Below are 12,491 nucleotides of genomic sequence, written 5' to 3' on the forward strand. Positions count from 1 at the left end.
GGCACTGAAAAAAAAAAGATTGATGTGGATCAAAAGCATTATTTGAAACACATGCTCTGGAATCTACAGACAAAGACATTTGTAATGGTTCGAGCATTTTACTTGTATTAATCCAACTTGTTTAGATATTGTAGGTGAACTATTGTATGAACCAATCAGCAAGAAACAGATAAAGAAATTAGGAATAACGCTCAAAATTATTTATTTGCTTTGTGTTTGTAAATGTATAACTAAAATATCAGAGCAAATCAGTTGACTGATTATTGTTTGTTATTAGTAGAAGAGGGGATTATTAATCCTTAATGTACAGTAGCTGTCATGTACATTTACATTTATGGCATTTGGCAGACGCCCTTATTCAGAGCGACTTTCATTTGATCTCATTTTAATAAACAAACAAACTGTTTAAAATGTCAAAACTGAGCAACTGAAGGTTAAGGGCCTTATTGAAGGGCCAAACTTGGTGGCAAATAAACCTCAAAGCAACCACAGCCCCAATGAAGCAATAATTTGTGCTATATAGCCAAGTAATCAGTTTTTTCCTTATAGGACTAGTTTTTAGACTAACATTAGTAGGCTTGTTAAACTGCACCCACAGTTACACTGCTAAGAAGGCTGAGGGGTTTAAGAAGTCAAATGGAGTTAATACTAACTCTTAAATGCTTTCTCAATCAGAGGTCTACCTCTAACTAAAGCACATGGGACACTTTGAAGATAGTAATGTAGTCATTTTGGAAAGGACCCCATCTCTCCATCTCCAGGCTCTGAACAGATTGGTGGGTTGTGGAAGGTTTTTAAGTATTCATCTATTTAACCTTGTAAAATACAGATTTTTACTGATACACAGTATAAGTTTAATTAAAATAGTGCTTAAGTACAGATGCATCCCATATCTGCAAATCCTAGGAATGCTGGGATACCTTGGATGGGATACCTGTCCATAGGCGGGCAACATGAACCCACACATCCACACTCTCAATTAACACCTAAGGCAATTTAGTGTTGCCATTCCCCCTATCAGGATGTTTTTGGGAGGTGGGAGGAAACCAGAGACCCCAGAGTGTGAGTATGTGGGAGGAAACCAGAGGCCACGGAGTTATGAGTTGGCAAGACAGGAGGGCTAAATAAATGGTCTGAAAGTGAACCTTTAACCAAGATTTCTTGATTAAAATGCTACCTAGTGAGACAGGGATATCTGAAGGATGTAGTTAGAAAGGCAGCTGCTTCTAGCTCTCAGAATTCAGTTCAGCTATTAAAATGTTTATATAGAATTATATCCACCCATTTTCTGTAACACTTATCATGCACACGGTCATGTAGAACCTGGAGTCCACAGACACATGACAGTCAACGTAGAGATGTCAATCAGACTACATTGAATATCTTTGTACTGGGGAAGAAAACACCTGAAAGACAGGGAGAACATCCATCCCCGGAGGTGTGAGGCAAATGCCCGTGTGATTGTAGAATATCAAGTATTTTATTAAATTTTTTATTCTCTTTTAATCAGCTTCCATAGATGAAGTGAAGAAGTGATGATGATGATGAAGAAGAAGAAGACGAATACGAAGAAAAAGAAGAAGAAGAAGGAGAAGAAGAAGAATCAAGAAAATGTTTTACATTCTATGATTTCTGTCTTTAAAAATTCTCTGAAGATGTCTCAATGTGACTAAACACAATGAGTAGCAGAAGGGAAAACTTTATTCTAGCATACCTGGCAACATCTCCCTGCAAAATAACAGTGATTCCATCAAGATGGGGTTCGAATGATGAACTGACTGCTTCTTGTGACCAAGGACAAACAGGAGACATTTGTCAATGGCACATAGTATGTAACATTATTTATATCAAAATCACAAGTATACCTGGGGTTGAGGTTATGAGAAATTGAGGTTGTGGGAAAAGATGCTCTTAAGGGATCTAAAAAAGGTGTTAGAATGTCTGGCAGAAACAACTCATCATTCCGACCTTGTCTCGACTCAGCATGCTAAAAATAGACTTTCCTCTTTTTTTTCTGTCTGATCAGGTGTGAAGAGTTGCAGATTTAGAAGTCAAAATGGGGACGATGTGCTTGAGGGACTGCAGGCTTCATGAGCAAAAAGGAATGCAATTTTATCATGTTAACTTTGCTAATATTTGGAAAGCATGGTCTTATTGACTGTGAGTATTGTGGATGATAGTCCACAGATATACTGTGATAAATAGTTCTTAATTCATTTGATCTGTTTATTATTACTTTTAACAGTGGACATCACAAATCAGCTTTTTTAGGAATATAAAAATTCAGAATTTAAATTGCATTTAAGTCATTTTAAATGTAATTAAGGATATACATCAAAAGTTTTATGTATATCTCTAATGAGCAAGCCAGAGACAATAATGGCAAGACAAAGCTTTTTGAGATGAACCAGGCTCAAAATGGAACACATCCTTATCTGGATGTGATTCTATATAATTTCCCTTCTATAACCATATACATTCAAGTGCAATTGTATAAACAGGGGCTTTTAAGTAAGTTTGAACATCAGTGTAAATTCTGAATTGATTATAGATTATAGATATGGAAACTGACCACAGCAACAGCAAAAACCACAGCCATGGTCACCAAGTGATACTATCCATATCAGTCTCATGTATTTCCAGGTAGTTCACATGTGGGCATCCTTATCAGCAGTGAGTGTCCTCCATATGGTGAGACTCTAATCAGAAATAGGGCATCACTACGGATCAGGCAGGTCCGGAGAGCAGAAACATTCAGGATAACTGATATTTCAGTACTTGAGACTGAATCAGTTTCTATTATGCAACAGTTAGTTCTGGTCTGCTAATTTGAATGGTCAAATTTGACTGGTTGTTCCAAGTGTGCCAAAATCTCAGGGATGTTCTGGGATGTTTGTGCTTGACAGGGAAAATTCTGCATTCTACATCAAAACCATTACTACAGCCGAGTTAACAACATCATCGACAGACTTGCAAAGCAACATTTTTCAGGAAAACAACTTTTTGATTTAAAATATGAAAGCAAATCAAATGAAAATGTAGATTGGAGGCGAATTTCACCCAAACCTCTTTTAACAAGAATGTACAAATCAATGTGAGCTATCTAGTGATGTAGCCATCAGTGAAAAGCTCTTCAACAAGATACCTTCAACAATATATTATTTACTGTACTGTATGTTATGAATAGAATGAATTTCCTGGCCAAGCAATTGCACCCTGTAGTACTGTTATAGATGGGGAATTGTTTTATAATCACACTATCTAATGTCACCCAGACGAGAATGGCCTCCCTTTTGATTCTGGTTCTTCTCAAGTTTTCTTCCTCATATAATCTCAGGGAGTTTTTTTCTTGCCACGACATTTTGTGACAATTACCATGATTTTCTCTCAGGTCTGGTAGTTTGCCATGAAAAAGTGCAGATTTAAATAATGAGGGTGTCCTCTATACTTCTGTAAGAGTCATAAAACAAAGTTCCTGGTGTGAGAAAATAATTTTAAGTTATTGTTTTTTTCCTTTTAGTTCTAGCATATTTTTGTGGATCATGTAGAAGCCAAATCAAGTTACAAGGCTAGTTAAATTCAAACTTTACATTAGACTTGTGGTTCCTGTATCTCATTAATATGAAAGGAAAGGGGCAAGGTAACTCAGGTTATCATTTGTCTCTTTGTGCCATTTGTCCCGTTGTTTAAGGTGGCCTTTTGATTCAAGGTCCGAATAAAGAAGGAATGTCAAGCATTAGAGGTGAACTCTATGTTAATGAAGGGGTCTGCGAAAGACTGTTATGTTAATGGGATTAAGGGTGAAATTCCAGGATCTGGTGTGGGGACTGTTACATCCTTTCATGCTTTGATTGTCACCCGAGTGTTTTGTCTCTATCTGATGGGACTGCCCCCTAAAATGTGTATATTTACAATGTATTACAACTTTAAGTCAGACTTGATGACTGCAGCGCCCGTGCCAGTACGCTCTGACTTTCATCATGTATCTACAATAAAGACTACTGCACAAAGATATCCAAGTCTCCTGGTCTTCTCTGAAAAAAAGTTTACACCACTGGATTTCGCACTTATGTGCACTGCTATCCTTTTAGTAATATTATTAACATTGGCCTCTTCACAACTGCAGATATGAGATTCAACTCATTATACTAAAGTGGATAGGATTCAAAAACCAGCTGGAGCTACAGAGAGCTGCATGACTTCAGACATACAGTACCCTGTTGAAAGTCATGACAGCAGGGTTGCCAAGGTCACAATATTTTACATCAGATTGGGATAGTTTCGAAAAATAGGTTGATGGAATTTGGAAGACTTCACAATTTCAGCCAAAGTGCCTATGTCTTAATTAGCCATATTGTCACTCTGTGTGCACCAAGCCTTTGGTTTGCCAAGTGCTCATTGTATGTTTACAGTTTATGACCATTGCTAACACATTGGATTACTCTCTGTTTGCCTTCCCCTTGTCTGTACCTTTGACTGATTACCTGTGTTTATTGACCTTCCTTCCTGTCTATCCCGTCTATGATTCTGCCTTACGATTTGGATCTGTTTGCCTGCTTCTCTCAAAAGACCAAAACAATCTTTTTCAAAAAGTTTTTAGATTTGTATGGCCTTCCTTAGAAGCTACTGGTTGGATCTGTGTAGAGCTGAAGATTTGGGTCCTCACAGGGACTTCTATTTCAGCCTGTGAGCTAATTAACAACTTTCTCTGTACCAGGACTCTCAGAAACAACACTGTGCCAAAAAAATCCACTTTGTTGCAATGGATTTAAAAATGCTTTTAAAAAGTTTTTTTTATTACAAATTGAGTGGCCCTCAACTCTTTGTCTTCCTCTATCTTTATTAATCCTCCAAACTCTGATGATTTTTTCATCAACCATGAATGACAAGTTATTGACCTGCACTTGAGTTTATTTCCCATGACACAAAGTGATCTTTCAGTCAGAAATTTAATCTACATCATTCCCAATGGGGTGCTTGATGTCTGAAGTTTAACACTTTAGTTCTGTACTAGAGCTATGAAACTAAATTAGTGAGCAAGCAATGAAGATGGGAAGTTTGAAGGCGGAACTATTTTGCGAATTGTTTGAGTGATAACAGAAAACTTTATAGGTGCAATATAAGGATGCAATAGCTTATGAATAAAACAATCATGCAGATATAGGTCAAGAGCTTCAGTTAAATTTCAAACAGAATTTGTTCTCAATGACATTGAGTGTGTTGTTAGTGGCGGTGTGTTAGTGTCATTGAGTGTGTTGTTAATACTTTCATGGTATTAAATTACCCATAATACAGTATATTTGCTCAGTGAATGATGAGTTGACAGATTGTGCTCTAGGACAAAGTCATGACAGTTTGGCAAGGCTGGGATTTGAACCCACAACCTTCTAAGCTGTAATGCACTGGAAACACGATCGTTAATGTTGACCTACTGAGTGAAAGACCAACAATACTGCAAAACTGCTACTCCTGCGCCATTAAGCAAGGCCCAACACTCTCAACTGCTCAGTTGTATAATTGAGATAAACGGGTAAGGATGTCTACCAAATGGCATAAATGTAACGTGAAACTGTAACCACTGAGCCACCATGATTAGCTCCATTTCATGTGCATTGATTTAAACACTTCTGCCTCTAAATTAATGCCACTAAATGCTTACCTTGAATCAACAGTACAGACTGCAGCTGCATGGTTTCTTTTCAACCTTCCTAAGCTCACACACATCACACCATTGCTATGCTCCCTCTGCAGGCTTCCTATAGAAACTCATGCTTGCCTACCATACCATAGTTATCATATACCGACCTGAACTACACTCCCTCTGATCCTCTAGCTCTAGACATCTGAGGCTTTTGTGACAAAAACACTTCTGTAAGTTGCTCTGGATAATACAAAATGCTATAAATGAAAATGTTATTTCAGGTAGTTGTGGGGCTCAGTGGTTATGGCTTTGTATTACAGTTCAGAAGGCTGTTTTGTCCAAGTTCAGTGTTGTTAATTGGTACCCTGCATGAGCCAAGAGAGCAAATGCACTGCTCTATATGTTATTATATATCATGTGAGGTTTCTTTATATATTACTTTTGAATCTCTAGTAGGAATAAATTTCTTTTTACAATGTAGGGTTTATGTTGCAATTAACCACAACAACAATAACTAAGGATCCATATTCAGACAGAATAGTTGTCTAGGCAGAATGACTCCATTCGGGGTAAATCGGATCCTATACAGTAAATCCAAATGTGATATCTGTATATGATAACGATTAATACTTTAATTATATAAGGTCATTGTGCAGGAACACAAAGACTTACAATATTTAACACATTACACACTATCATTCTTGCATTTAATTTAAAACAGTGTGTCCTTATTGACTGCAAGCAGTAGAGACGATGCATTACAAAGAGTAACTAAGTACTGTAAGCATCGGGTGTTTGTCATGTCAAAACATTACAAGGAGAGAAGGCACCTGGATAAATACTAAAATCCAATGAGAATAAGCCGAAAGAGATTCACTGTAGGTCATGAGTATCAAGAACATAAGCCTGATAAACTGATCTATGATGTAACGTTAAAAGTGTAAAGCTTTCCCTTACCTTCTTTCTTTAAGGCACAGAGAAAAGATTTCATTTTTAGTCGTTCCCTTAGATTAATTCATTCTCCAAAAAATAGTCAGAGAAGATTAGATGTTTTTCTCAATAAGGAAATGAAAAACAGTAGCAATAGAAATGGTGAGAGTGAATGACAGTGATTCAGCACAGATCACGATTTGTCTATAGGTATAGCTTGCAATAAACTGGAAAAGATTCCCACTGGACCCTCCACCCCCCCCAAACCCCCGCCTCTCTCTCTCTCTCTCTCTCTCTCTCTCTCTCTCTCTCTCTCTCTCTCTCTCTCTCTCTCTCTCTCTCTCTCTCCCCCAAAATAACGACTTGGGCCATTCACTCTGAATCTAACTACTGAATCTGACTACTGAATATCTGTTACCGTGTTTCATCTTTCTTTCATTCATCCTTTCTTTTTTTAATCAATCCAACACATCTCTCTATTAATCTTTAAATCTTTTAGTATCACTAATAGTTAAATTAGTATCACTGATCATTAATAAAGATCGTCACACAAAAAACAAAACAAAAAAACCTCAACAAAACCTCACTGGATCTGTTCTTTAATTCATAAAAAATTTAAATCTTTTAGTATCACTCTTTATATCAGTTGTACAGCGTACCTCTTGTATCTAACTCTCTCTGAGTCTTAATTATTTCTAAAGCTTTATTTTCTTTATAGATATGATTGTCTTTATACAGTAATCATACAAAGCAGTGTTGAAGCTAAGTATAAGATCAAAGCAGAGGCTATCGCTATCTGCACACAGGAAATATAGAAACGTACACCATCTGCACACAGTCACAGTCTTTATCACACCAGTCTGGACCTGTTTAAACAATATAATATGGTGATGTTATCTAGTTGTTTTTAATGACATAATATATAGACCATTAGCTATCTTGTTAGCAAGCTTAGCTAAAATTATGTGGCTTGGAAGGTAACAATAAATAAACTTATTATGTAACAGCCAACCACATTAGCATAAATACATGTTGAAGGTTGAGTATTGTTGCTAAATACGAGACAAATAATGAGGCAGATTTTAGTTTCATACAGGAATTTCTCAAACGGACAAACTTCTTAGTTAAATGTTGCAGTGTAAAGTTAAATAATAAATTGATCATTAATAAAGATCGTCACACAAAAAACAAAACAAAAAAACCTCAACAAAACCTCACTGGATCTGTTCTTTAATTCATAAAAAAATTTCTATTTTCTATTATAAGAATGTTTACTAATGGTCTGGATCATTCAAAATGGCATATATATATACATATATATATATATGTATATATGTATATATATACATATATATATATATGTATATATATATATATATATATATATATATATATATATAAAATTAAAACAGTACCACACAGGAGCTACAAACACACCATGTAGATCGTCCATTATCCATTATTCATTAATCTGTTTTTTTTTTTAACAATAAGAATATATCTTATGCATCTAGGGGTTTAATAACTGCAGATATACTTGTTCCAAATTGCTCTGAGATTTTAAGAAATAACATTTCACAAAAATCATAGTAAGCCTTAAACGCACCTTTTTCCGCACAGCAAGAGGAACCCATACCGAATTCTGTACATTCCCATCACTCTTAAGATCCGTAGATCAAACAAGGAAATAGGGTAATAAATAGGAAAGAAGGGAGCAAAGGGGATAAAGGAAGGGTGAATAGACAGTCCTGATGTGTCTAGAGTTACTGATGTACGATTTTGTCTCCATGATTCAGCCTGATCAGAATGTAAACCTCTTAAACTGCAGATTGTCTCATTCTGCCTGCTGGACAGCTGTGAAGCTCGGATTAACTGTGCCTTCTCTCTTCCTTCTATCTATCTATCTATCTATCTATCTATCTATCTATCTATCTATCTATCTATCTATCTATCTATCTATCTATCTATCTATCTATCTATCTATCTATCTATCTATCTATCTATCTACTTCCATCATTTAAAAAATACAAAAATTATAACTTTCTTTCTTTCTATCTTTCTTTCTTTCTTTCTTTCTTTCTTTCTTTCTTTCTTTCTTTCTTTCTTTCTTTCTCTGATTTTCTCAGTTAGTGTTACCTTGCGGATCCCACAAGTTCTGAAATAAATGAGAACAGTAATCCAATAATCTCTCTCTCTCTCTCTCTCTCTCTCTCTCTCTCTCTCTCTCTCTCTCTCTCTCTCTCTCTCTCACACACACACACACACACACACACACACACACACACACACACACACACACGCACACACACACACGCACACACGCACACACACACTCCTCTTGTCATCCTTAAATATATATATATATATATATATATATATATATATATATATATATATATATATATATATATATATACATATATACAGTCATGGCCAAAAGTGTTGGCACCCCTGAATTTTTTTCAGAAAACAAAGTATTTCTCACAGAAAAGAATTGCAATTACACATGTTTTGCTATACACATTTTATTTCCTTTGTGTGCATTGAAACAACACACGGAAAAAAAAAACTCAGAAAAAAACAAAAAGACAAAAGAAAACCAAAAAGACAAAATTATTGGCACCCTTAACTTAGTATTTGGTTGCATACCCTTTGGAAAAGAAAAACTGACATCAATCACTTCCTATAACTATCAATACGCTTCTTACACCCCTCACCTGGAATTTTGGACCACTCTTCCAAACGAATTTTCCCAAAAGCAATTTTAAGATCTCTCCACAGGTGTTCAATGGGATTTAGATCTGGAGAACTTCAGAACTCTCCAGCACTTTGTTGCCATCCATTTCTGGGTGCTTTTTGAAGTATGTTTGTCCTGCTGGAAGACCCATTGAACCCAGCTTTCTGTCACTGGGCCCTACATTACGACCCAAAATCCTTTGCTAATACTCAGATTTCATGATGCCTTGCACACAGTCAAGGCACTCAGTGCCAGAGGCACCAAAACAACCCAAAAACATCTTTGAACCGTCACCATATTTGACTGTAGGTACTGTGTTCTTCTCATTCCGTTATTTGGTAAACAGTAGAATGATGTGCTTTACCAAAAAATTCTATCTTGGTCTCATCTGTCCACAAGATGTTTTCCCAGAAGTAGTTTGGCTTACTCATGTACATTTTGGCAAACTTACGTCTTGCTTTTTTATGTCCTCCTGAGTCTCCTGCCATAGCGTTTCATTTACTTAAATTTAAGAGCATTTCATAGTTCGAGCTGTCACTGATACACCCTGACCCTGCAGGACAGCTTGAATTTCTTTGGAACTTGTTTGGGGCCGCTTATCCACCATCCAGACTATCCTGCGTTGCAACCTTTCACCAATTTTTCAGGGAGATTAGCTGTAGTGCCATGGGTTGCACACTTCTTGATCATGTTGCACTTTGTGGACAAAGGAACATCTAGATCTCTGGAGATGGATTGTAACCTTGAGATTGTTCATATTTTTCCATAATTTTGGTTCTCAGGTCCTCAGACTGTTCTCTTCTCCTCTTTCTGTTCTCCATGCTTAGTGTGGCACACAGAGACACACAATGCAAAGACTGAGTCAACTTTTCTCCTTTCTGCTTTCAGATGTGATTTTTATTACTTGCACAAGGTGAGTTTGAAGGAGCATCACATGCTTGAAACAAACTTATTTATACACAATTTTGAAAGGGTGCCAATAATTTTGTCCGGCCCATTTTTGGAGATTTGTGTGAAATGGTCAAATTTGCTCCACCATATGAAAGAGACTGGACAAAAAGGTCCAAGATGAAAATTGCTGCTGAGCAAAAAGAACATAAAGGCTCGTCTCAGATTTGCCAGAAAACATCTTGATGATCCCCAAGACTGTTGGGAAAATACTCTATGGACTGATGAGACAGAAGTTGAATGTTTTAGGAGGTGTGTGTCTCATTATATCTGGCATAAAAGTAACACCGCATTTTAGAAAAAGAACATCATACCAATAGTAAAATATGGTGGTGGTAGTGTGATGGTTGGGGGCTGTTTTGCTGCTTCAGGAAGACTTGCTGTGATAAATGGAACCATGAATTCTGCTTTCTACCAAAACATCTTAAAGGACAATGTGTGGCCATCTGTTTGTGACCTCAAGCTGAAGTGAACTTGGGTTCTTGAGTGAGCCCAGTCCAAGTCCTATGTACTATGTACCTGACCTGTATCCTATTGAGATGCATGTGACAATATATGTGAAGATAAATTTATATTTATATATTATTATTATATTTATATTTAATTTAACAATAAATTGTTAAATTTCAATTTTCAATATATTTCCACTATCAGAGCAACCTGGGCTCTCATGACCCCTGATCAGTGCCACAAACTGATCGACTCCATGCCATGCCACATTTCTGCAGTAATTCAGGCAAAAGGAGCCTCAACTAAGCACTGAGTGCTGTACATGCTCATACTTTTCATGTTCCTACTTTCCAGTCGGCCCAGATTTCTAAAAATCCTTTCTTTGTATTGGTCGTAAGTAATATTCTAATTTTCTGAGATACTGAATTTACTTAGTTCTCAGTTAATCATCACAATTAAAAGAAATAAACATTTGAAATATATCAGTCTGTGTGTAATGAATGAATATAATATACAAGCTTCACTTTTTCAATGGAATTAGTGAAATAAATCAACTTTTTTGATGATATTCTAATTATATGACCAGCACCTGTATATATTTTCATATACTTTGATTGTTTTTATACATGTTTAGTTTCACTGACCACAGAAATGAAAGTCGTAAGTCTTAATCAATCGAATCATTACACACTTTATGTAAGGGAGTGTATTAATGCTGAAGGTGAACCTCAGCACAAAAAAAGCAACATTCTGTGTGTGTGTGTGTGTGTGTGTGTGTGTAAGAGAGAGACTCTCACCTATGTCACTCTCTCTGTGGTTCTTGATCAGCTCTGCAAGCTCAAAATTTCCTGCGATGATGGCCACCTGACACGCAGTATTATAAAATTCAATCAGGCACAAGAATAAAAAAACACATCAGTACACATGCCACTAAACACACAATTCACTCAGTATATATTTTCTCTTCAGTCTGGGTTTGAATGCATTGTATTAGCCATTGTATTGCTCTTATTGCTTATCCACAGTACCTTATTTTACATAGGGGATTTATACAGTACATACCAGCTCGGCAACTGAATTTTACCAGGACAAGAAGTTAAAAAAAAAGCCAAACATGAAGCAAACCTACCTGAAACGAAGTTTGGCTGTTGTAGTTCTTCACCTCCTTATCAGCTCCACGAACAAGCAACACACGTGCACATTTATCCTGGAAGAACAAACTAAATGGTGAAATGTAAATGGAGCAGGACCTTAGAAGACTTTCTATAGTTAACATTCACCACAGACCTGATTGTAGAGAGCACAGATGTGCATTGCTGTGTTTCCTGATGCATTCTGGGCACTCATATCAGCACCGTAAAACAGAAGATGCTCAAGATGCTGGACATGACCATGTCGACAAGCCTATACACACACACACACACACACACACACACACACACACACACACACACACACACACACACACACACACACACACACACACACACACACACACACACACAAGCACACACATGCACAAAACAGTTAAAATTTTACAGATTATTCGGTGATGAGATTATAAAGTGTTATATTATACAGCATACTTTGAGGCTCACAGACATTGCTCACTTTGTACATGGATTACTTTTAACATTTACATAAGTTCCTATGCCATGATATTTATATACACATACTTGCCACTTTATTAGTTGTACATGATAAATACTGATCAGCCAAAATATTAAATCCACTTAAGTGAACTGAATAACATTGATTATATCATTACAGTGAGAACTGTCACAA

General features: G+C 36.5%; 1 protein-coding gene across 9 annotated transcripts in view; it reads right to left on the minus strand.

Annotated features, from left to right (window-relative positions):
* LOC113656715 (SH3 and multiple ankyrin repeat domains protein 2-like) overlaps positions 1–12,491 on the minus strand; it is a 116,474-nt gene that overhangs the window by 47,766 nt on the left and 56,217 nt on the right. For all 9 annotated transcript variants that reach the window (XM_047822297.1, XM_047822296.1, XM_047822292.1 and 6 more), the window contains 4 exons: positions 11,994–12,110; positions 11,836–11,913; positions 11,504–11,570; positions 1–4 (listed from right to left, as the gene is read on the minus strand). The exon at positions 1–4 is cut by the window's left edge and continues 246 nt beyond it. In XM_047822297.1, the coding sequence (XP_047678253.1) occupies positions 1–4; positions 11,504–11,570; positions 11,836–11,913; positions 11,994–12,110 (266 nt within the window). The remainder of the gene's footprint in view (positions 5–11,503; positions 11,571–11,835; positions 11,914–11,993; positions 12,111–12,491) is intronic.

The sequence above is a fragment of the Tachysurus fulvidraco genome, chromosome 13 (assembly GCF_022655615.1).
Source record: "Tachysurus fulvidraco isolate hzauxx_2018 chromosome 13, HZAU_PFXX_2.0, whole genome shotgun sequence".
Classification (NCBI taxonomy): Eukaryota; Metazoa; Chordata; class Actinopteri; order Siluriformes; family Bagridae; genus Tachysurus; species Tachysurus fulvidraco.